This window comes from Indicator indicator, chromosome 14, assembly GCF_027791375.1.
Source record: "Indicator indicator isolate 239-I01 chromosome 14, UM_Iind_1.1, whole genome shotgun sequence".
Classification (NCBI taxonomy): domain Eukaryota; kingdom Metazoa; phylum Chordata; class Aves; order Piciformes; family Indicatoridae; genus Indicator; species Indicator indicator.
In genome coordinates, this window is record NC_072023.1 from 16518241 (window position 1) to 16545084 (window position 26844).

Here is a 26844-nt window from a genome sequence, read left to right on the forward strand (position 1 = left end):
GATAATCAGCAGTGTGCCCAGCTGGTCAAGAAGGCCAATGGTATCTTTGTGTTAGAAACACTGTGGCCAGCAGGAACTGGGAGGTGATCATCCCACTGTGCTGAGTACTGTTGAGGCCACACCTCGAGTATTGTGTTCAGTTCTGGGCCCCACACTATAAGAAGGAGTAGAAATGCTGGAGTGTGTCCAAAGAAGGACAGTGAGGCTGATGAAGGGCCTGGAGCACATGTCCTGTGAGGAATGGCTGAGGGAACTGGGGTTGTTCACTTTGGAGAAAAGGAGGGTGAAGGGGGGACTTTTATCACTCTCTACAACTACCTGAAGGGGAGGTTGGAGCAAGGAAGGGGACAGCCTCTTCTCCCTGGAGGCAAGCAGCAGGACTAGAGGAAATTGCTGCAAGCTGCACCAGGGGATGTTTAGGCTGGATATTAGGAAGTATTTCCTTTACTGAAAGAGTTGTCAAACATTGGAAAGGTCTGCCCAGGACAGTGGTGGAGTCACCATTCCCAGAGGTGTTTGAAAGCTGTGTGGACCTTGTGTTCAGGGACATGGTTTAGTGGTGACTTTGCACTGCTGGGTCAAAGGTTGGACTAGATGATCTTAAAGGTCTCTTGCAACCAAGGATACTCTGTGGGACATCCTTGACATCCTGAGGCTGAGTTCCCACATAGACATCTTAACCTTGAAAAGTCCATGAATAGAGTCCTTCTTTGCTGTTAGTGACTGAAATTACAATTTAATACATCAGAAATGCCTACCACTCAGTAAGAAAGTGACTGGATCTGGTCAAAGGACTCCAAAGTTAGTGCAGTGACTAACAAGGCAGATCGACATGCTCCCTATGTTACATGGTCACTAAACCCTTACTGATTTTAGAAACCTGACTAAAACCCAAGCCTGAAAAGCCTGTTATTCTGTTCCACTTAGAAGAAAGTATGAAGAAATGTGATACGACTTTTTTGTTGTTCATTGTTAAAGGTCTTAAGTAGGTTTCTGGTCAGTACATCCAACTTGCAACTTAAAATAGCTTCAGTAGCTACTTTGTGTTAACATCAGGCTGAGGTAAACTCTGAAAATAAACAAACTGTGTAAACATTGCCAGAGCCCTGGGCACTACTAATTGTAGTCTGTCTAATTTCACTTTGTTTTAACCTCTCTATTGACATCCTCAACACATTGTCTATTTCATCTTTGTCTTGCACAAGCATACCTCAGCACCTGTGGATGCAAGGTACTTGCTTAAAACACTAACTCAGAGAAGGGGAGAAGATAAGAAATAACATCATTTATACCAAAGGAAAATATAAAGGCAAGTGCAGTATAAAGGCATTTGCAACAGGTGCATCAAAATTGTTCTTCAGGTTTTTTGCTGTCCTTGCAGGCATAATAGTTGTCTTCTGCCTTACCAAAAGCAAGCAGCAGATATTGATTTGCAGTGTAGCTGAAAGGAGCCAATGAGTTCATCATACATATTTTGGGGAAAAGAATTGGATTTCAGTGCATTTATAGCGTGATTCCCTATGAGAAATCTGCCTAATTTTTGCCCAGTTTCTATACCTTGTTCCTCAGCAGCCTGTTCTGGAAAAGCTTGGACTTGTAGGCTCCTTCACTCCTACCAGTCTATTACTGAATAAAATCTTAGAGCTGAAGAACTGAGTGACTCTTGGTGCAGTCCACAAACACTTGCTTTAGAAGTGTTTCATTTCTCAGTACCAAAGCGTTTTGTATTTTACTTTTCTGAACATTGTTTACTATTTATTACTTCTGCTTAGTTAAAATAAAATAAAAAGTAATTTAAGTGAATTTATTTCCCAGGCACCTTTTTAAACGTAAAAGGTAACTGTGTCAAAAATTTCTAATTTTAGGTGCACTTACTTAGACGGTTATCTAGTGAACCAATTTAATTCTGGTAGCTCTAAAGTAAGGAGTTACTGCCAAAGACTACTTGTTTTGCTGTAGTTCTCACATCGCCCCTCTTGTCCTGTCTGTCAGCCTAGGATCTGCTTCTGCAAAATTATTTGCTTTAAAACAAGCAAAAACCATCTTTGGTTTGTCCACATCCTTCCCACCCTCCCTTTTTTTTTTTTTTCCTTCCCCAACTCATGTTTTTTCTATAGATGGAGAGTAAATAAAAAGGCTAGGGAACATAACCACCTGTCCCAGAGCTAATGCACCTAATTGTGTCATAAATTGTTTTATGTTCCATTTACTGGGGGAAGAATGGGTCCAGTGACGTCTTCTTCCAATTTCTTATATGGTTGTTTAACACAATTACCATTCAGGCAAACATACTAGAAGTTGGGAGAAAAATAACCATACATATTTTTAATCCTATCAGAGGCAATGTACATATTCAATTTAATAAGAGGTATTTTTATTTAGCCCCAACAGAGAAAAAAGGTTTGTCCAGCTATTTCAGCTATTTGAACAGAACAGCTGCTATAAGCTCAAAAAGAACAGGTGTATATATAGCCTGGGAACTGAGAAATTGAAGCAAGGCACGCAAACAAATACAAAAAATCAGTCATCCCACTAATGATAAAAACATCAATGTATTTCACAACCAATGAAAGACATAATTTGACTATGGTCATGTTTGGATTTTGGTCCTTCATCTACCAATGTTTTGTTTTTACAATGTGAAGCATGGTTTGCTTTGTCCAGAACACCTTATTGTTGCAACACTTCCATTTATGATTTTCTCTTCCACTAAAATACATCCCTTAAAGCTTTCATTATATCTTCTGCTACTGTAAAGGTAAAAATTTTGTAAAAAAAGCTAAAGTTACTTGAAAAATATGAAACTCCTGGTATTACAAGAAATTTCACAGGCTTAAATGATGATTTTTTTTTCACTTTTGCTTCACTGTACTGTCTATACTATGCTTCACTATATTCTGTCTATACTTACAAGGAGCCTAGAAGGGGAGATGACTCTGGAACGTGCAGTGAACATACTGAGGAGTGAAAATACACAGTCTACACCTAGGATTCTTGCTGCTGTGACTTTCATACAGCACGAGTGCTTCCAGAAAGCAGATGCTAGAAGAAAAGTAAGTAATTACTTTTTTATGCCAGTTACAACCAGGTGAAGCTGATAAAGCAGATAAGTTACTATAATGTCTGGCACTGTGTGCCAACATGAAAAAGAAATCCAAGAAATCTTGTAGGATGATTATATAGAATATTTTCCCCAAATATGCTGATGCTTTTTCTTGCAGATTATTTTAAATCCATGGAAAGGCGCTGTCTATGCCAGCAAAAAAATTGGTCTTTAGATTACAGATGTTTGTGACCAGCTTTAAAAAAATTCATTGATTAGGATCCCACAAGCTCCTGCAGGCAGTCAAAAGAGCTTTACTTTATCCTTACAAGTTTTTCCTAAAGTATAATTGAAATGTCCCTTTTTCAAAATGAGTTGGATACAGAGAAAAATGTCTATTTTTCTGTCCCTTTGATAAAAGCATTTCATATATGTTAAGGCTGCTAAGTACATACCCACTTAGTTTGCTCTTTTTCAGGCCAAATGAGCATTGTTCTTTCAGCCTTGGTAAGTCACAGTGTTTGAACTTTTTGTCAACATAATTGTTTCCATCTCATTTTTCCCTAGCATGCTTACAGAAATAAGGCTTTGGTACAGATATATCCCAGAAAAGAAAACCCTGAGAGTACAGTGCAAACTTACCCAAGCCTCAGGGTTTTCTAGGAGTTCACAAATGCATTACCAAATTGTTTGGATCAGGTGAACTTCTTACAAGACACTTGTCAAGTCTCTTACAAGTTTTTTGAAAGGCCATATTAAAAATAGTGTCTTCTTCCTTTTTGTTAAATTTCACTATCAAACACAATTATGGCTCTCCTGCTGAGCCATTCTGTACGTTAATGTGAAAGGTGGTTGTTTATTTCAATCATTAAAAAAAAAAATCTTACAGCTGCTCTGTTTGTGTTATGCTGTGTTACTTATACATAATCTCAGCCTTAACTCCATGTTCATGTGTATGCATTCTGCTTCATCGACCACCTAACATCCCTTAGTCCTTCAGTAGTTTTAACTTGCTTCATGGTAGATCAGCACCTGTTGTATAAAAAAAAAGCACCAGTATAATTATCAGTCTTCAGGATGAGGACACCTCTTCAGAACTGAATGTCTGAAGGTGGTTTACTATTCAAATCTCTCAGGCAACTTCCTGGAAAAAATGGATGAGTGAGAGAGTTCAAATTGTAGCAGTCAACCTTTCTATGATTTTATTGTCTATCCCATATATCCAGCTGAGTTTTTGTTTGCTTCCCCTTTTTAGCCTTTAAGCCTGCCTTACGTTTCTTTGTCTCCTGATACTTTATAGTCTGTGGGTTTTTCTTTTCCTTGTGAACTTGTAGTCTTACAGTATTTTGGTGAGTTTGTCTACAGATGAAAACTTAGAAAGACCAATCAACAGGTTTTTAAAATTCCTCTCTGCACATTACATCAAAGCAGTCTGCATAAATGTTTTTAAAATCAAAACCAATATCAGTGTCAAAAGGGCTTGATGTACCTAAAGATACATACTTCTGTGTTTCATTCTGCTAGCTTCTAGGTTATTGCTGAATGAATGCAGAGGCCATCAGTGGAGTAGCAAGAAACTGTGCCTTTTATACATGTGAATCACAAGAAAGGCTGACAGGCATTGTAGGTTGTCAGGGCATGAAGGCTTTGTTACATTTAATTTCTTCATATTGCCAACACCTGTTGGTTGTATTGAATTCTTTTTATCATCAAACTCTGGACTACTCAGAAGAGTTGTATCAAATTTCTAAGTCACACACTAGATTCTAGAGAAGGATGAGTTTGTCCACAAAACCATACGGCATTTGGGGATACTGGAAGAAACCATTCTCAATTGTACATGAATGTAATGTATTTTCCATAGTGATCATTCTTAAATGGGCCAAGGCTTGCTTATGCCACATATGGGATTCATCATTTGCCACAATGTGTAGAACTTGGAAACGATTTGTTTTCTGGCAGCTGCTGTGAAATAACATCTTATTAATTTTTAATTCATGGGGGGCCATGAACCTCATTTTCTAAAGAATTAGACTCTGAAGAGTAGTCTTTGTTAAATGTGGGTAGTTCAGTAGTTAACTAGCTTACAGTGTTTGATGGACTGCATTCTGAAGTTTAGTACTAGTTCTGCTATTTTTTTCTCAGTGTGCCACAATTGAGAAGAACTAAGTATAATGTATTCTTTTTTAAAACACTTTCAATATATGCATAGAAATTAAGAGAGAAAAATACTGTCTTTCCATCTGACTGGCTGTTGAGAAAAAGTCCTGAACTTGGCACATCAGGAACATCTTACATCCAGAAAACTCAAAGCAGTTTATAAGTGTTCCAGAGTTAAACCTCAAATATCCATGTCACCACCCTGGAAACTAAAATACAGAATAATTAAGTGTCATATCAGAGACCACAAATCTGCAGAAAGGTGGAAGTTTCATTGTCTTACATTAATTACTAAAATATGATACCTCTCTTAGATGTGAATGTTAACCATGACTGATATAAAATGCAGAAGTTAACAGTTGTGTCAAATAATTAATGATCTGTGCTTCAAGTCTTTCAAATAGGAGCAAATGAAAAAAAGGCTCTATGACTATTTAAAGGCTTACCTGGGGGGAGGATAAAGTTTGTCATTTAAAGTATCTAACTATTCTCTGCTGTATTTTGTTTTTCTCACAGGTTTTCTCACTTGGTGGTATCCCCAAACTTTTACAGCTTCTTGATGTTCAGAACGAGGACATTCAGCGGGCAGCATGTGGTGCTCTCAGAAACTTGGTGTTTGAGGACAACGACAACAAACTGGAAGTGTCAGAGCAGAAAGGGATCCCTCTCTTGCTCCACTTACTCCGACACACCAGGGATGTGGAGACTAAAAAGCAAATAACAGGTAGTGTTTGTTTTCTTTGCAGTCATGCATGGATGCTTTCCCTGGGAGATATGTGATTGTTTACTTAGGCCGATGTTTAGTGACTAAATACAAGAACATTGTCACCTATTTTAAGCATTCCAGGGTCCCTACTCAAGACCAGTCTTTAAGAGGCAGTAAAATGATACCAGGAACTGCAACTTTCTCTCTTAAAGCTTATTCAGAAACAACATGAGTGTATTTGTTTGCAAGAAGCTTAAAGTCTGGAATATTCCAGAAAGAAACTGAGGTTCCAAATAGCAAATTCTGTAGCACCGTTTTGATGAATAGTGACTGGAGCAGTCCCAGAGGTGCCTTGGATCGATTAATACATGGGGCTTACTCAGAAGCTCAGCCCTGATTTCAGCACTATGCTGCCAGTGCATACTGGGAGCCTTATTTTGAAGACTGTTCTCCAGAACTGTCAAGTGCTGTGGATCAGAAATGCTCGTCCTACTCCCCAAAAATCCTACTGCCCCAGATTTTGACTCTGAGCACTGTCACTCCTAGCTGTTTACACTTGAGTCTGTCTTCTGGAATGTGCAGAGGACTGCTTCCTCATACAAATGTTAGATGTGCCAGCCAAGAATGAAACACTGCAAGACTTGCTACTCACAAACCAAGAAACCCTGATCTGTGTTGTCTCTGATTGTATTACCAGTGTTAACACACTGCCTTGGCTGCAGCGATCACAATATTGTGGAGTTTGGGATCCTGCTGAACACACCAAAGGTTAATGCTGAGACAAAAGTTTTAGATTGTAGAAGAGCAAACTTCAACTCACTCAAAGCTCACTTAGGAAGAATTCCATGAGAAGTTTCCATGGAGGATAAATGGGGATCTCTCTGTCTGGAGAGCTACTTTATGGCAAGGGATCTTGAGGTTTCTCATGGATAAGAAGTTCAATATGACTGAACAGTGTGCTGCAGCAGCAAAGGCGGCCAACAGGATGCTGGGGTGCATCAACAAGGGCATCACCATAAGAGATAAAGAAGTCATTATCCCACTCTACTCACTCTACAGGCTTCCATTTTTGTGTCTTCAGCAACTCAACTGCTTGTGAGAAGCATTCATTTTAATTAGCATGCAAAGGAAGAATGGGGTTCTGTTTTATAAATAGAAGGACACATTACGAATAAATGAATGGGATTTATTTCAAGTGATCCTTAAAGATACCAGGAACACAAGCTATTAAAATAACAGTGCCTGAAAAAGAACAGAAGGTGTCAAGCAGCCCTGCCTTGAAGCAAAGGCATGTTGAGACCTTCTGTAATTCTGCATTCTTTTCAGTATTTGAAATACTGTACTCCCTAAGCTGGAGAACAAAGCTTTGTATTGTTTGCTCTTTTGGCTCAGTTCTGCAGCTCTGCAACATTGAAATGTTTTAAAGTTTTTTACATTCATCAGATACAGAATTGGATCACTTAGTAACTTCTGCTGTAGTGTGTTGTCTCTCAGTGCTATTATACACCAGGGAGGGAAGCAGTGAAAATAGTGGTACAGTGGACAGAGAGCTTATGCTCTGTTTGTGATAACAATTTCATCATTTCTTGCTAAAACTTTTACTGGTTGTGCAGGATAATGCATACAGATACTGTGAATATTATTGTCTTCCCCTTCACCAGTGTAAAAATGGATGAAGGGTCACCTTCTTTCTGCAATTACTGCTGACATTCAACATGAGTATTTACTTAGAAAACATATAAGACACCAAGAGAGTATTTAAGCAATTTTGAGTTGGATGTTGTAGTTTGCATAAAGCAAAGTGTTCTGATGTACTTTCATATCTTAGCAGTTACAAGGGGTAGCTTTAAAAATACACCAGGAGATAAGTATTTCTTGCTTTGTTCAAGACCAAGTATGCAATCAGGAAGAAGTACGCAGGATCTCTTCGTGAAAATGATACTAGGGCATATGTTTTGCCATCACTTGAGCAATTCTTCCAGCTCCCTAGCAAACTGCAAGCAGCCTATGGGGCAAGGGGCAGCTGGTTGAATGAATTTCTGTGAGAATATTAACTTTGCTTCCAGATGCTTTCTTTCCCAGCCTGCGTTTCAAAAGCAGGCAAGGAATGGACTGCAGGTAGGAGGGAGACAGTCGCTGTTAAGTGTATGCTTGCTAAGGTTAGTGCTTCCAGATCATCTTGAATGTACACTGGAATTACTGTCCTGTGCACATTGTCTGTATAACCCAAGAAGGGGTGCAACATGCAAACCTCTGAGTGCCTTTCTACCAAAATGGTTAAACCCTCCTGAGTAACAGTTTCTCTGTCTGAAGGATGGCTCATCTGTGGAGCAGTTCACACAATGCCCCTGTTTAGAAAGCAGTTACCCAGTTTCACTGTGAAATTTCTCCTCAAGGGGAATGAGACCTCAAGATAACAATGACTGAATTTGCAAACTTCATAGTGTCATTGATACAAGTAAAGTAAAGGAACCATAGACTCTGTCCTTTATTCAATATGCAAACCCCTTGTAAATACCTTGGGAAAGGAACAAGGCTACTCTGAATAGTTGGAGAGGATGTCACTTGGAGACAGTGCAGGAGCCAAGACAGGAATGGCATTTTGTAGTATTTTGAGAGTGTATTGAGGAACCAAAAGTAAATGGCTATGGCATGAAAAACCCCAGAGCTTTTGAAGGTAAACCATACCAGCCTCCAGGGAGCATCTAACCTCTTGATCTTGTTATGGTGCTGTATAAATCTAGGTAAAGAAAGAAATTTTTTTCCTGTAGGGAGGAGCACAAATAGAACTGTCATTAAAAGGAATACAAATTTAAAAGAGACCCCACCCATTTTCTCAATACCTGTCTAAGGGAAAACTATGCCCGTGTCCCTGTGAATACATTATAGCATAGCTACCAGGAAAGAGCTCACTCCTAAAGACATTTTCTAGTGTGAACAAATTCATCCACACCCAGAATGCCACTGAAAGAACCCTTCTGAGTACAGTGAGACAATGCCTTTGGGTAAAAGTAGGATTTTTTATTGGAGAACTTACAGTACAAGCAACATCTCAAATTCTGTGCTGGCAATTCTATTCTAGGTATGTCTATAATTCAAAATCTATAATTCAAACTTGTTTCTTTTAACAAGTATTCTGTCTTTTGTGCCCTTGTATTTGTGCTGCTCTGTCTTAACCTGCTTCCATTACCAGTGCCCTTTGGACTGCCTATCTGATGTCTTGTAAGCCTTATTTATCCTTCAGGAAAGTACATTCTTCCTTTTATCTTCTAGTTTAGAGGCTGAGGAGTTGATCTCAAAAGAGAGACTGGACTGCTTCTGGCTTTTGTTTTGATTTTACTATTGCTCACAATAGCTGAATTTAAATTCAAAGTGTAAGGAGATACAAAAGAAAACTTCTTCTTTTTTTTTTTTTTTTTTGTGAACTGATGAAAGGAACATTTACTAATACTCTGCCAGAGTTTGGAGGAGGAGGTCTGTGAAACTTAGAGCACCAAGCTGGGAAAACAATGAATGCCTTTGTAGTGAAAACCAGAAATACGTGTCTTTTTCCAGGGGAAGAGTACTTCAGAAAGAATTGTCGCCTGTTGGGATAGAACAAAGACCTGTAAACTCACTCTTTCTACCTCCTATCTACTCCTTTCACATGCAAGTTTATTCTTCTGTTTGTATTTGGTACTTGGAAGGGTAACCAGTCCTGATGAGAGTCCAGAATGGATGACATCCTCACTGGAAATGTGGAGAACGGGCACTGACATCAATGTTAGCTCTGTTTAGCTTGTATTGCTTAGGGAACAGAAAAGGTGATTGCCACAGATGGGCAGTGCTGCACTAGTCAGTCAGACTTAGACTGACTATACTGAGAATTTGACTTTAATTGCACAGATAATCACGGCTCTTTTTTTACCCCATTTCTATGTCCTCAGTTCAGGACTGGTGGATCCTTATCATCCACTTCTGCTTCTCTTCAGGATATCAAGTGCCAAGCAAGTTCCTTCCCTCACTACTTTCAAGGAGTTTGAGATCACATCTTTCAAACTGTGAAGGAGTCTTTTTGCCGCTCTGATTTTATTCTGGACATTGCAGGTTTGCTGTGGAATTTGTCCTCCAATGACCAGCTGAAGCACGTGTTGATCAGAGAAGCCCTGCAGACACTCACTGAAGCTGTTCTCATCCCTTACTCGGGCTGGCCAGATCGAGATTATGCAAAGTCAAGTGCTTTACCTGACCCTGATATCTTCTACAATGCCACAGGATGCTTGAGGTGAGCACTCAATCTATAGGTACCCAAAACAATGATCATGATAAAACAGGCCTGCGCATTTCTTTTCTTTCTTGCTTTGAACTTTGATGGTTCCAAGAGAAGAGGTGCATATGGATCATATTTTGAAATCCCTTATATATATGAGACCAGAAAAACTACTGCTCAATTCAGCAGAAGCATTTTTTATAAGGCATCTGTATCTTTCTTTGATGGATACTCCATAGACTAAATATATCTGCAACAGAAGATGGGAATCAGAGGCCTGGTTGCAGTGTGTAGTTGCACTGAAGTCAAAGAGATCCTTCATTGAGTAGCAGTTGTTGGTATGATGTGTAGTATATTAGCCCTTGACTGATGATGGTAGTAGTGAAAGCAAAGCTTTTTAAATGGTTAGCACTGGCGAAAAGCTAAAACTTAAACTTTAAACATGGGTGAGCCTTTTAAATTTCTTTTAAGACTCTAGTGCAGTGGTCTCCAAACATTTTTGGTCATACACATCTATCAGTAAACACATGGGAGAACATTCCCTCAGTATATGTTTATTTTATTTATTTATTTATGTACACTATAAAGTGTACATAAATATATATATATATTTATGTACACTTATAAAGTGTTATATAATATAAATTTATATATAATATAAATTAAAAAGGATGATGCAAAGATGAAATAAACATTTTATTTTTTTAGTTTGTTTATTAATTGTACAAAAATATTTCATTCCCACACCCCATTTGCCTGTCTTGTGTGTACTCCTTGGGGAGACCAGTGCTCCAGTGGATGGTGAGCTTTAAAGCTTAGGTCTAGATTTGTATGATATGTTGGCACAAATACAAGAGTGACACTTTCACAGGATGTGAAGTTCTTTAACCCATGTAAGTATTATTTATAACCACTTTGTTAATGCCTTTTTCATAAACAATTAGTGCTTCATTTTAGTTTCTAAAGTTTATGAAGCATAAGAGACATTGGAGTCACATAAAAATGAGCCTACTCTACAAACTCAAAATAATAGGCAGCAATAAGATATTTGATCATCACATACTTCCATTTAGAGAATTTGATTTCTATGTAAATGAGAAAATAGTCTTCTACAAAGAATAAAAAAAATGCATGGCCTGAGTTTTAGTCTTCTTAGTAGAGCACAAGTTTACAGGCTGGGAAGCTGCCCAGTTTTGCCCTACACATATCTGCTTTGCTAACATGTCCTATAGTAATTGTATCTGTTTTGCATGGATTTTTACTGTGTAAACAATACCTGATAATAACAGGTGACTCAGTTTTAGAAAACACATGAATTGTTCTCTCTACAAAATACTCAGTGGTAAAGTACCTTTTTCTGTAGCAACTCATGTCACCTCACTAGCTACTAATTAACTTCATCTCTAAAGTAATAACTAACTTATATTTACTTTGATGGCTCAGAAGCAAATACAGAAAAACATTAACTACCCATAATAGCTAATGCTAGAGGGTAATATCTAGTGTTATTTATGAAATGAAGCAAGTTGTATTCTTTCATATTAATTAGCCCAAACTACTACATTTGTACAGAAACCAGTCTGGCTGTTATCTATGCTGGTCTGTGGTGGGATGACCTGCTCCTCTCCTGTGCCTCTTCCCTATAAGGGAGGCAATGGGGACACAGAATCATTCTGAGTTTTAGCATGGCATGGCTTTTTCTGAGCTCATTGCAGCAACTGGACATGACTTGGTATGTGACAAATAAGGCATGACAGTAGCTGAGTTATTTTAAATTAAATAAAATTCAATTCTGAACATACTTTACTCTGTACAGAAAGTCAGTGAGTGGGGTTGTTCCAGAGCTGCAGCTAGCTCTGCGGCCTCAGTGGAAAGTCTCTCAAACTGGCCTTCCTTACCTAGCTGCTCAAGAATACCTATTTTAAAAACACAATGTCCATATTCTAGTCCTCATTTTAAAAGCTTGAACTCTGAAAATTATAATTAGAACAAGAAGGGCTGGAAAATTCACAGGTAAAGTTGATCTGCAGGATTGCCAGCATAATTTGGATGTCAAGTGGAGGGGGCCAGACTCTTTCTGGTGGTTCACAGTGATAAGACAAGGAACAGTGGGTTCAAATTTGAACATAGAAGATTTCCCCTCAACATGAGGAGAAACTTCTTTACAGTGAGGGTGACAGAGCACTGGAACAGGCTCCCCAGGGGGGTTGTGGAGTCTCCTTCTCCAGAGACTTTCAAAACTCACCTGGATGCATTCCTGTGCAGACTACCCTAAGTGATCCTGCTCTGGCAGGGGGGGGTTGGACCTGATGATGTCTTGAGGTCCCTTCCAACCACTGATATACTGTGATAATTTCTAGCAGAGAATGTTTTTAATGAGGCTTTACCATGTTTGTATAGACCAAATATCTGAAATTTTTAAGATTAATCACTTTGTGCCTCTTTATTGGAAATTAGCACACATCCCAAATTAGGTGTCTAGAAGTATTCCTTCTTTATGTATTAATTAAAAACACACACACACACACACAACAACAAACAAATCTCTGCACAAAGAAATATTGAAAACTAAAAGTGCACTCCAAAAGTAAAAAATTTGTCCACTGAGGTAATGATGTTACTAATGAAGGTATTTAAAGAATATATGCTTGCCAGAATATAAATCTATAATTAGTCTTCCCTTTTGTAGTGCTAACTCTTTGTAGCACATGTTTATAAAGTCTACAGCCTGCAGGTTCTACTGCAGGGGAAAAATAGTACTTTGAAGTGCAATCCCTTATGCATTGTACAGTAGTCTGGTACAGGACAATGCCAAAACTTTTTAAAATGGACTGAAAGGGACACCCACAGTCCAAATCTATCACTGTCATCTGCCATGGGCATACGTGCTGTGCCGTAGTTACTGATAAATAAAAGCTCTCTTCATCCTCTTCAACAGAATTTCAGGAGGAGGAATGAATTCACGCCTAGGAGATAATCCTGCAGGTACTAACACTGTAATAAGTGAATGGCCAGGATTCTCCCAATTCTGCTAACCAGTTATTGCCAGAAGTATTGTAGAGTCCTGAATCTCAGCTGCCTGTAGCAGTGTATGCAGTCACTGATAATGAAGCCTGATATTGGAAGGATTAGTTAATTCCATTCTCTAGACCTGGAATTTGTCTTAAAGCTTTGCTTCTAACACAGTTTTACAGAAGTTGTGGATCACAAAAATTAGCATCATAAAAGGAAGCTGTGTACATCACACAGTTCTTCATTAGCCATTAGAATGAGTAATAGTATTGTTCAGTCTTGAACTATGATGAAAAGGACTTTGCCCTGAACAGGCAAGGTAAGACAAATCAGAAGACCTGAGTGGTTGTCTGACAACAAGCTGACAAGTAAAATTGATGTATTAAACTCTCTAGGGGAGTTTGCAGACTTTTGCAGACAGGTCTTACTGGATTTTAAAGGTCTTGTTTTCTTGGTCTGAAAAAGTCCTACACATAAGAGTTCTGTCTCCAGTTCCAATACAAATGGATAGAGGTCTCAATATACTTAGCCTCCTCCTCCATATCCCATCTTTCGGTCTGATAAGATCCCAGCAGCATGCAGAATATAAATTGTTGAATCTTATTTATTACATAATGGAATTTCTGGCATGACTCTTCCTCTGATTAAAAGGAGGGCTTAGTAGAAGGCTGTATTATATCTTGAAAGCACATAATGATCTTGTTTCATTTTTACCTCTAATACCTGTTCCCAAAAGCTCTGCAATACTGAACTTTCCAAGATTTACTTTTAGTGATCACATTTCCTCTTGCAAAACATGTCACTTAAGTGTTGCTGTAACTGCTGTATTTCTTTACAGAGTCCTGTTTCATTGCTCTTTAACTGAGGAATCCTGTGGCCCTGTTAATTCTTCCAAACTTCCTAGACAGCTATTGCCAGAAGTCAGCTAACCTCTGTGTTCCTAGTTCCCCAATAAAGTAGAAGTAACACTCCTTTGTCATGCTTTGTCTGTCCCAACTCTAAGTTCTTTGTGAATTACAGAATGACCCACAAGGACAGTGGAAAACTGTAGATGGAAAAAGCAGCAGCATTGAACTTCAGATCAAGAGGGTGCACAAACATTTACTTCCATTTGCTGTGTATAGAAGTGAAGCCAAAACCCTCACCATGTGTTAAAAAGAGTAATGGTAGATCGATTTCATAACGGAAGTTTGTAAGACAAAACGTAGAGCACCTGAGTGATGATAACAAGTCTTTGAACCATGGCCTCTTGCATAACATTGCCATTCTTTAAAGCTTCCTGCTGCCCATTCTTATCTTCTCTTGCCTCCTTCTCAGTTTATCTGCTCCCCCAATTCCCTGAAGGAATGTCATTATTTCCAGCAAGCAGCTTGCAGCTTGGTGCCTGTAGTTAGTGAGTAGCTCCTTGGATACTTTTCCCTCCCCGTTGCATTTTTCAGTTGTTTAAGGCATGAAGGCAATAGGATTTCCTGAACTACTTTAGGAAATTGTTATCATGTAATTGAGTTAAATTCAGATTGCCAGTTTTTGCAGAATTAGTCCTTATCAGTCACGAGGATCATTCACAGCAGTACAAAAAATATTTCTGATATAGTCAGTCAATGACTCAGTGCTGGCTTAAAGGGAGTATCCCTTTCATTTGTTACCATTTGCAATCTAACTGAACATACCTTATCATTCCATTTCATTCAAATTCACACTTGAATTTACTGTGTTACATTTCTTTGTGTTTACCTCACATCTCGGGATCAAAAGAATATTTCCCAATAGGGAATTAGCTGATCCTCCACAAATGCCACAAGAACATGAGTAAATGGCTGGTTTGGTTACAGGTAAAGTTACACTGTGCATGTGTGCCAGAGAGAACGGAAGCAGCAAATATAGGATGTGATAAATGAGGCATGGACATAGACACAATACATCCACATTACTGTCTGGTATAGTTTGGGCATTTCACCAGAATTATCATATTTAAGCCTGGCAGAAGTTAGAGATTTTTAATAAGTGATGCAAAAGTGTAAGTTCTGAGTCATTCAAAGGAGAGCATCCCTACAAGCAGCAATCTCCCTAAGGCTGCATTCTCCAAACCATTGAATACAAACATAGGGTACCGATATCATTAACTGGGTAGCAGAACTGTTTTTCTGTGAGAGGACTCTTGCTCTTGACACCAGCTGACCCTTTTTTCCATGGATGTATTTTTCTCAGTGTACTTCAGATGAAATGCAAGTAAAACAAAATTACACAGCAGACTTGAAGATTTCTAGGTAGCCCTGAAGTCTCACCATGTGAGTTGCCACAGGACACAACAGAGGGCCAGCCCAACCCTGGCAGTTGCCCAAGTGCTAAATATTTCAAGGCTTTCAGGAGCTCCACCTCAAGAGAGTCCAACTCCTGAACTCATAGGGAGGCATACCAGTTGTCAAATTTTGGGAAGCCAAGATGAATGCTTCTGTGATTCTATGAACAGTAGAGCATCAGATCATGAAACAAGAGTTGCAGAATGGGACAGGACCTCTTCTCATCCTTCTGAGCTATAAAGTAATGTCCCTCACCATGATTGTGCTAGACAGCAAGACCAGGTGATGGGCTCTCCTTGCATAGCCATTCAGCATGATTGTAGTTGTCAAAAGTTCAAGGATTTTTAGAATAACATACTGTGACAAAATGAAGTAATGAAATGCTGTATCAGCTTGAAGTGTCTTTAGCAAGGGAAATTCCACACTTATCTTTGAATAGTATTTTTAGTCTGTGTGCCTCAGAAACTATTTTTGGTATGCACTAGAAGGGCTGTAACATGTAAGTTTCTGTCAGCATAACCATAAACATATGAAAGTGTAACATATAAAAGTAAAATTAAATTCCAAAGTGATGTCTGTAGTAGGTCATATTGAGAAATACGAATATTGATTCTTTGATATATAATTTCATGAGGGAATGAACTCATAAATAAGGATATTGTTACCAGTGTGACCTAAGGTAAAACTATTATTACAGTGCATAAGTATGTAATCTGAATATGTACTTCCCAGGGGAAATAAACAGAACTGCATTGACTGTATAAGATGCTATATTAATTTTACAATCATAAGCCACAGGAAAGTCTAAAGCTGTAATTTCCAGTGGGTAAAGTAAGCATACAAAATAAACAACCTGGAAGTATGTGAAGGAACATGTCCCTCTCTCTTTGTGATGGATGCTAAGACTGGGTTAATATTAAATGTTATTTCAAACAAAGGAGTTGGAATGTGATTCTGCATGGCCAACAGAGCTGCAGGAGTCCAAAATAATGAGGCCTATGTTTATAATTCCAGAATTCCATAATTCAAAGTTTGTTCAGTTGTAAAAATAATTATACCCCAAAACCGTAAGTGTTGTTACTTCCCTGGAAATCAGTAGCTTATTTAGAGCCAAGCTTCAAGCAGGAAGTGTGTGTTTGTCTTTTCAAGGGTTTTTAAATCACTTTCTTAATTAATTTTTGAGTTGTACTTGGGTTACCACAAAGCATAGAAAATGTTACTTGAAAAGCCAACCAAATGGTGGCTTCCTTTGGTTTGGAGGAAGCAGAAAGCATGCAGAGTTGTGTCTGAAACACTGTGGTAGAACAGCAGAAGGCATTGCAGGGAGCAGCTGGCATTTCCCTCTCTGAGCAGATTCTAATGGTTTCAATCTTTTCTACTTAGATGCTAGCAGCTTCTCTGGGAAGCTGGCAATCTGTCTTACTCTGCTGGTCTGGCAGTGATGGCAGTGGCAGCTGCATCACAGTTGTTCTTCTCAGACTCTCACCCCATGCTGGGGCCAAGTGGCTGCCTTAAGATACCAGCTCAGCTATATTCACATCCCCTCCTGCCTGCCAGCACACCTCAGAGCTTCCACAAGCACATGGACTGCCATGTGAATATGGGCACATACCTGACATCAGTTACTTTGCTTGTTAATGTAAAATGTTCCTAAAACTCTCAGGCTGTGTGTCTGTTGACAGATCTTCTTAGGTCAAGAACTGGTTTGATGTAGGTAAGTGCTAAGGGACATTTGTGTGCATGGGAATTTTTACAAGTATCTTTCCATGGATTTTTTGACGTAACTACTGTCCTAAAAGTTAAAAATATAACCAAAATAGAATGGGGAGTTGGGAAGGAATCTAGTTTGTTTGACTGCTTAAAAGGGGGTTTTAAATCTTCAGCCTTGAGATTTGGGTCACATCTTACCTTATCCAGCCAAACACAAAGGTTTGCAGGATTTTGAGTATTTGGTTGTGTCTGGGAGTGCGCTAAAGTGAAAATTTTACTTAGTAGAGGGTTGGATTATCTTACAGTACTGAAGAAAGGAAACAGTCAACCTTAACTTCAGTATTGTTAAGATTTAGCTGGAAAAGTTTGTCAGAGGGCCACAAGTAAATATCTTTGACTAAATCTCACCAATTTATTCCTTCCTGCACAGAAACATGAGCTCTGCTGGCCCAGAAGGAAGAAAAAAGATGAGAGAATGTGTTGGCTTGATTGATTCTCTTGTGTATTATATTCAAGGAGCTATTGCAGACCACGAGCCTAATGACAAGGTATTATTTGAGATGAAAGTTCTTTTCTTAGGGAAAATTGCAAATACAACTTTTCTTTTTGTTTTGAAACTCATATTCAGAAACAATTGTGATGTAACTGCCAAACTTATACCCATTCCCAGGGCTTTTACAACTGCTACCAGAGATAAAAGTCCAGTAAGAAGCTTTTTGAAGTATTTTTTCACACAGTCGAAAAGAATAATATGCCTGAGCCCTGGGAAAAACATCAGAATCACCAAAGCTAGAAATTTCTGTCTTTTTTTATAAAGTGACATAAAGTCACAGTTTTCAGAGATACTGAACTGCCTAAAAATTCAGATGATACCTGCTTAGTTGTCTCATGGAGCTAACTAGCTAGAAGCTTCAAAAATTAATCAGGTTACTCTCCTGTATATTTAGTGCCTTAGGAAATTAAGAACCTAAATCCTTTTGGGTGGCAGTGTAATTAAGGAGCTTGCATCACTTTAGAATGGGATTAATTTTTCTGTATTTTTTAGCAGCTCTACTTGCTGCCTAAGCCATTAACTATAAGGATATGGGCATCTCCAAAAATCATTTCCTCTCATTCTCTTCCTCCCACCACTGACTGCAGATGAACCCAGAGCATTTCTTAGACTAGATTCTTGCCTTCTGTCTGGGTGAAGTTAGGTGAGAAGAGCAGCCATCACTTAGGAGTTAGCCACAGCCTGTGAGGCACTCCTAGCATACCTGCTATAACTTGTGCTGTGTAGTGGCAATTACTGCACATTTATAGCTCTGCTCTAGGATTAGTTACTTGAGTTTCTCCATCTCCCTGTTTTTAGTGCCTTTAGCTTCACTTGACACTTGTGCCAAAAGCTGCCTGCTGCATTTTGCCTTAAAACCACTCATTCCTTTTTTTTTTTTTTTCCCTCACTTTCAAAAAAGAGCTGGTAAGAGCTATTTTCCACTAGGTTCATCATTCAGAAATTGTGGGCCTGACCTTAGCCATGCCCAGAAAGGCACCTCTAATGTAAAAAAGCATTCTACCTCAGAAAAGTGCTTCCTCCTTAGGAAAGATACAAAGCTTTTCATTTGCTGACACTACAGCAAAGTGTGTAGTTGATTGTCTTTACTCTTAAGCTCTTAAACATTCCTTGGCACTTTTCTGGTCCATGCCAAACAGCACTTGCCCAAACAATACCCAGGCATAATTGAGGAATTGTGATGTCCCAGGACTATTTCCAATAGTGATGCACCCTGATCCAAATGCAAGCCCTGTGTGCCAGTTAGCCTCAGTGTTCAGGAACATCCCAGGGCATGTTTAACTTTTCAGTGTAAATGCAGTCTTGTGGCTCACTGGCACAAAGACTCACTCTTCTGTAAGCCGTTAGAAGCTTTGGAGTTGGTTGCTAAAGATCCAAAAATGAAAGTTCTTCCCAGGTCTGTACATGTCCCTTCAACATACGCCAAAGCTTTTAAGATTTCTATTCTTTTGTTGTTTTAGGCCACAGAGAACTGTGTGTGCATTCTTCACAATCTTTCCTACCAGTTAGAGATAGAACTCCCTGAGAGCTATGCCCAGAGCATATATATGCAAAGAAGAAATACTTCTAGCAGTGATAAAACACCAGGCTGTTTTGGAACACGGAGCAGAAAAGTAAAAGAGGTAAAGCATGTTTAGCTACATCTCGTTTTGTTAATTAGTTGTAGCAACATCTGGAGAATAAGGCTGAAATCTACTTAATCTATTACTGATGTATCCAATAGTGTGGCATTTATTTGCCCCAGTAATTCAAATTTATTGATAGCCTTTCCTAACACCCATTACCTTGTTCAGCTGCTGATGCTGAAAATGACATAGCAATTAACTGTTTCATTAGTTGAGAAATACTGCTCCTTGGTTTCATCCCCTTTGATGGATTTGAGTGGTATCTGTACCATGTATGGCAGTTGTGCAGATGCCCTACCACTGAATTGGACTTCATGATAGTTTCACCAGTGAAACCAGCACAAGGTGATTGCCACTTCCATGATCTTCTGGATTTTGGGATATCTCAGGACCTTCTATTTTGATGCATTGTGTTACAGATCACAACTGGGAATTGTTGGAGGGAAAACTGGTATTAGAGGAGTGTAAAAATAAAAGAAAAGGATTGATGACCCTTCCCCATCCATTGGCTTTCCTGGAGTCTATCCTGCCTTCTCCTGTTAAACCACATACAACTCTAGCTAGCCATTTCTGTTCCTTCTTGTCCTCAGCATCTAGTGTCAGTTGCAAGGGCTGAGAAACAGCTTCCCCTGTACCTATCTCCTCTTTTTGGATGGAGTGGCTGGAATGTTTAAATATTGGCATTTTACATGTTGCTATTTGAGTTCACACCTTGGCACTCTGCAAATAATCTGATCATAGAGACTTACAAAGTAGCTAATTTAGCTTGTGATGCATACAGTTATATAAGGTCACTGTTTCTAAAGGCTTGATCTGTTTACATGTTTAGAAGCAACAGGACATTCCACTGCCTGAAGAAAAGAGCAATCCCAGAGGTGTTGAATCGCTCTGGCATTCCACACTGATTAGGATATATCTCTCCTTAATAGCAAAGAGTACCAGAAACTATACCCAGGAAGCATCCCTGGGAGCTCTTCAGAACCTCACAGCAGGCACTGGACCAGTAAGTCAGCTTCTTTTTCTTGTCCTTTAGTTCTTAACGTTCATGCATAGAGTTTAGGGCTGCAGTGCAACATGCCTACCACATTAAGCTCAAATAATCACTGATGAGTTACTGTCTCAGAGACATGATCATGGAAATTGAAGAAAGTTGGAGGAAACATCATAACCAGCAGCTCAGTTGGCACTGTGACTGCTTCTTGTCCCTCTGTGTATACCTCCACATGCGGAATTTGCTACTTCATTACACAATGAGGGGCGAATAGATGTTAAAAGCACCAGAAAAGAGGTTTTGTGGAACATAATCAGGGGCGAAGAAGGCTCTTGACCTCTATCTGAAGAGCTGGCCAGGGAGCTTTTGGAAGAAAGAAGGCTCAAAATATCTTTTTTATCTCCTTCCTTTTCTGTTGCACCTCATATGTAGCTCTGTATTTAAACTATTTTAATCATGCATAAATTGGTGTAGAGAATCTGCTGCAGTTCTTTATGAGCCAAGAGGTTCATGGAAATGACACACTACTGTCACATGCCTTATAACAGATGCCGTTTGCCGTGGCCCGGACTGTTGTTCAGAAGGCAAATGGCCTTCCAGGTATTCGAGCTATGCTGCATGCAAGCCACCTGACAGTAAAGAAGACAGCTGTCTCACTGCTCAGGAACCTGTCTCGCAACACCTCTCTGCAAAGTGATATAGGTGAGCAAAGACTTCCTTTCTCTGCTCTCCTTAACTTAAACTTTCTTTCTGTAAAGAATAGAAATGAGTAAAAACGTAATATGTGGGGTTAGTACATTTTTAGTTCAAATGCTTGCAGTCATTATACAAAGTTGAAAATAAAGAGTTTTGCCTAAGAAAGACTCTAACCTCTAATTTTCTCTACATTGTATATTCCTCATCAGATACTTCCATTGATGTTACTTTATAAAAACACATAATGGAAGTAAAGCCTACACAGTTTGGAGAGGGAGTTTTTCTTCTTGATTAAGATAGGGTAAAGGACGGTGACTGCCAAGTTCCATGTTGCTACAGATACGTAATCCTTTGTGATACATCACAGAACAACCCTGATTCTTTTAGCAAAGATAGTATTTCCTTCTTTAGGTACAAATCTTTGGAAATTTACAGCTCACACTGTTTTCCTGCATCTGTCCACTCCAGTGCACACAGCACAGATTTCAGTGTATCAAACTGGTGTTCAGAGCTGTTTGCTGTTTGCTTGGCTGGCAAGGTCACATCCACTGTGGTCAAAATCATGTTTCCTGAGTAGGGGTGGACTTCAGAACATGACATTCCTCTTAAATAAATATTTTACACACTGGCTCATAAAATGGAGTGTGTGCATCCCCTTGTAGTCAACTGCTGGCACGTGCAGCACTAAGAGTCATGCTCTGGTCACCCTTTCTCAATTTGCCATATATTGTTATACCCACGATGAATGATTACCTATAGGACACGCAGGGTTTGTTGGGAAGGGGCAGCCTGCTGCTAGTACAGGCCTGGTAACCTCACTGCAGGAGGTATTAATGTATTGGATACACAGCAAGATACATATTGTCTGATTTAGTGCCACAGCAGCTTAACCTCACTTGTGCTGATATAAAGCAGATATGAAACCATGCCTCTGTTGAGGGAGCACACAGCACCCTGATAGATGATAATGAGAGGAATAAGGTCTTGTAGGACCCTGAGATAAATCTGCACCTATTAGTAATGGAACTGCTTGTCTCTCTCTCAACTTGTAGCTAGAGAAGTTTTGCCCGACTTGGTCTCAATACTTCCCGAGTCTATCCCAGGGTCTGATATCGTCTGTGAAACCACAGCGTCCATCTGCTACACCTTGTACAATTTGACACAGAGCAGTTCACACAATGCACGACTTCTTCTGAGTGCTGATGGCTTACCAAAGATTATTGCCATCAGCATGAATGACAGGTAAGACAGTTGAGAAGTATTCCTCCCTCCCTTCTCCTTTCCCCGGGAAAAAAGGGAACTGCAACCTCTGCCACTTAGAGCGGGGAAGACGGCATTTCAGTGTACAAGGCATCTTAAACAAGTGACTGTGATGTGAATAGAATTGCAGATGCTGGGAAACAGAAAAAAATCTCTTCTAACAGGTGTTCCATCCACAGTTAAATTTGGCAACATTTTAAATAACTCCTCAAAAGATAACTGCACAGCATGATCTGGGATATATATATATAGTGGTTGACCATTAGATCTTACATGTCCCCAAAAAGTTTCTTTGTTTCCTGTTCCTTGTAACAGAGCACTGATAATCTCTAGCAGTAAAGCTCAGGAGTACATTTGATAGGACTAATAGAACTGGACTTAAAAATTGTTAGAAAAGTGGCATTCTAGAGGATAGAATTGAAATTCCTTTAATCATTCTTCAATATGTAATCACATGCAGCCAATACTTACTCAAAAGAGAATTAATGCTTTACAAATAATTGTTCTGCTTGCTTTTCTTTCTTTTTATGAAATGAAAGAGGAAAATCATCTCAGTAAAGAAGGCCTCATGAGGCCCTGAGTAGTTTGAATCCTAAGTAACTAGAGATTTTACTTGCAGGAAAGATCCCTTCAAATGCTTGTTATGCTGAGGTGTATTTTCCTCAACTGAAAGTGAATAATATGATAGCTGCTCTAAGATGAAGGCTATAAAATACTTAATTTCTCCTTCATTTTGAAGAATGAGGGAAGCAAGGAAGCACATTTCATTTGTTTCAGTGTTCAGCACATCATGAAACATGCCAGAACACCCAAAGAGCAGTAAAACAGCATTTAGGAGGAAAAAGGCAGAACAAATGCTACAAGGTTATGTTTGCTGAAGTCTGGACATGCACAGTGATTATGAAGTGGGAATTGAAACATGTCTTTTTTTTGCAAAATTGCAGTAACATGTTCAGCAAGGCTAGCAGGGCCGCTTCAGTCCTCCTCTACTCCTTGTGGTCACATACTGATCTCCACAGCGCTTACAAAAAGGTAAGATCCAGGTTAGAGCAATGTAATCTGTACTTTCAGACCTAGAACTCTCTCTAGGGTTCTTTAGGCCTGCTCTGGGGCTCTTAGCACTTCTGTACTGTTAAGAAACAACCTATGATGGGATTTCAAGTGGTCTCTGAATTTGGTGTGTCTGATACTCTTACATAATCCTGCACAAATAATGCATGTCCTTAATCTTTGCTCATCTATATGTTCATATTCTCTCCCTCTGTGGTTTTATATCCACTGGCAAAGTCTTTGAACAACATTGCTGTTGCCTGCCAGAAGTGTCAGCTGGTGAGAAGTGATGCTCAGTAGGCATCCATCCACCACTGACTGAAACAACCTGACACAGAGAGCCTGAGCTGCCAGCAAAAACAATGACAGGGTGAGGCAGCTTCCCGCTTCAAAATCAGAGCAGTTTTGTTCTGCTGCTTGTTTGTGTGGTCTGGGAGCCCAGGTGTTAGTTATATTCAGACAGAAAGCTAGGGCTTGTGAAAGGTGTTGGCAAATGTTTACTGCCACAGGCAAAATCAAACAAAAAATGACCAGCATGAATCAGCCAACACAATAGTTTTTTCTTTCCTTTTTAAGCACACACCTGGACTACCTTCAACCTGCATTTCAAACTGGTTTCATTCCTTGTTTTCTCCCTGTTCAGAATTTCAGTTACCTAAAATTCCTTATAACCTAAAACTATTCCTTTTTATCAAGCTCTAGCTTTTAGCACTTTATTAGTCAGCTTTTTTCTTCCTGTAGATTTCTTTTTATTTGTTTAAAAATGTTACTTAGTGTTGTAGCCTTTAATAATCTTGCACATCAGCAGTATACTGCCCCCAATCCAAAAACCTCCATTTAAGAATAAGGGTTCTGTATTCATATAAACTCTGAGTTTTTTTGTCTCTGGTTTTTTGCAACTACCTTCCTGGCTTGACTGTACAGCAATATTCACGTTGACATGAACTTTCCCAAGTCAGTAGTAATTTGGGTGTGCCTATAAGACACATTTGTCTGATCTGAGTTTCAAAAAATGCAGACTACTCACTGTCTCTGTGCAGATCAGGTGTCCTAGAGGTAGCAAGTACAGCACTGAAAACTGCAGGCTGCCTCATGCCTAGATATGTTTGAAAAGTCTGTCTAATAAGCAAGAGAAATTGTTTAGTTAATGAGAGTAATAAACTCCTGAGTCATTTGGGCATTGCCCTGTAGTCTTTGTTCAGATAGGGTTAATCCCAGCTGACGTTAGTCACCTAGGAGTTGGGAATCTGAAGAATAAGCTCCCTGTACAGTCAATGGAGAGAGTTAAGCAACTCCAGCAATTCATCTCATCTGTCTTAGACTGAATGGAGTCACTCTTGGGAGATGCCTGTCTTGTCTCCATTGACTGTAGAGGACTCTGCCTAGATCTCTACCATGGCTCCAGCTGCTTTTATGCAGCTGAACTCACCCTTCCCTTGCAGAATGGGCACTGAAGATAACGAATTATTCTTTTTGTTTCATTCCAAAGGCTGACTTTAAGAAGGCGGATTTCATCAACACCCGAACCACAAAAGCCTATAACTCACTAAAAGATTGAATCAGAGCATAACACCACTGAAGATAATGCATCAGTTAATGTAACTGCCTTCTCATGGTTGGTGTTGCCATCATGAACCAGGAAGTATCTCAGAAAAAAATATGCTAGTTTTATATAAGACTTGAGTGACTAGAGGGTAGCTGTTTTTGTGATTTTAATCCTAATCACTTTATTATCACTGTATATAGCAATGAAAGAGTAACCAAAGATGGATTCAGGATGTCTGAAGTGAAGTTTCATCCAGGTTTACCATTAGTCTGAGCTTCAGATGACTGCCTTTAGTCTAACAGGCATTTATATGGAGAGGTTTGAAATGCTGATTGGCAGCAAATTCTTTTCAGACTGTTTTATACAAATAGTTTTCTACAGTGGGTAAGCATCAAGTGCACTGCTCAGGACATAGTATGTCTTTACCCTTTTGTTTCTTCCCGCATGCTAAATAAGACTCTTCAGACTCTGAGTATACACGAGAAGCTGTTTCACTACCTGCATTATAAAAGCACAAATGAAGTTAAAATGGTTATTTTTGTATTGTTTGTATTCCTGCACTCACTGGTTCTTCAGCCTGTTTCCTTCAAAGTTTCATCAGCAACAGCAAGCAACAAAACTGATTTCATATTTGTCTTGTTGTCCCATGCTCCTCTTGTCCTCCCTCATGTGGCTGTTAGAATTTGTAACTGTCCAGAAAGGGTTTTAACTAGAACCAATGTTTCACACACTCGGGTTGGATTTAGACCCATCGTTCTTTGCTGCTTGATGGGAGAGATATTCACTGGTAATTCAGGGGTTATTTTAAGAAAATTGCATTTTCAGAATGTTTCCATTGATAATCAATATACAGTAAAGGGAGTGGAGTCTTGTCTTTATTATTTAATAGATAAACACACAAAAGGTTAGGTTCCATGCTGCTTAAGGAATTCATATGACCTTGCTTCATAGTCTCTTACTTCAAGTAATCATCCTCCCTACAGCAATTCTAAAGGACTGTGCTTGCACATGTGGGAATAGGTAACAGAAGGAGGAAAATTCTAAGCACCTGAAGGCTGTTCCTATTATGTGATCCTTGAAGAGGCAAAAGAAGCACTAAAAGAACATATCTAATGCTTTCAGTAAGTGAGATTTTGTTTCAACAAACCAATAGTCAAATTGTCCATTAAACCTATAGGAAATTCATATATAAATACATACAATTTTGTGGATTGGATTATCAGCTGACATGGTTTGGCATTGCTGCTTTGAAATCAGGGGAGCTAAGCTACCTTCATGGCAACCAAGACTTTGGCATATGTATTTACAAGCCTTCCCACATGGACAAAGATAGTCCTGTGCCCCCATGCTGGACTGCTGGCATGGGAGCTATTACAGCTGTTGTTACCCAGAGGGGGATGCATAATCCTTCAAGTAGGGACTTGACAGAGGAGATTTTCAGGCCTCTTCATTTCAATACTTCTGGCCAAAGGTCTAGCTCCTACCAGAAACTGACAACGAGCGGATTGCAACATTGAACTGTGTCCAAACATATTTCTGGATATTGGGGAGCTATATTCTGCTAGTAGGTGCACACTGTTCTTATATGGTGCCCAGAAACTCCCACAGGTGCGTGCAGAACAGAATGTGTCCTGAGAAGGTAAGCAAACAACCCTGCTTTCCCATCACAGATCATTTTCATAGGTCTCTGAGTGCTCCGCATTTGCTTTGAGTAACTCAGATCAAATGCATTCCAGTAAGAGGTTTTAAAAATACTTTTTTTTTTTTTTAAGAGGTTGTTTTCAAACTATTCCAGGTCCAAAAACAACACAGAGGAAGGGAACTTAAAGCACCACATGTTGAGAAAATTGTTTTTATGATTTTAAAAAATATGATAGAAAACAGACAATTGAAGCCTAACTTTTTCTTCTAACATGTTAACCCAAGTAACACTGCATATGCCA

General features: G+C 39.2%; 1 protein-coding gene across 1 annotated transcript in view; it reads left to right on the plus strand.

The window, feature by feature from the left end:
• Positions 1-24913, plus strand: part of PKP2 (plakophilin 2) — a 37629-nt gene extending 12716 nt beyond the window's left edge. Inside the window, exons 4-13 of the mRNA XM_054386672.1 lie at positions 2915-3053; positions 5720-5927; positions 9996-10173; positions 17611-17728; positions 19194-19355; positions 20188-20361; positions 20898-21051; positions 22098-22287; positions 23250-23337; positions 24845-24913. Of these exons, the coding sequence (XP_054242647.1) occupies positions 2915-3053; positions 5720-5927; positions 9996-10173; positions 17611-17728; positions 19194-19355; positions 20188-20361; positions 20898-21051; positions 22098-22287; positions 23250-23337; positions 24845-24913 (1480 nt within the window). The remainder of the gene's footprint in view (positions 1-2914; positions 3054-5719; positions 5928-9995; positions 10174-17610; positions 17729-19193; positions 19356-20187; positions 20362-20897; positions 21052-22097; positions 22288-23249; positions 23338-24844) is intronic.
• Positions 24914-26844: the final 1931 nt, after the last annotated feature.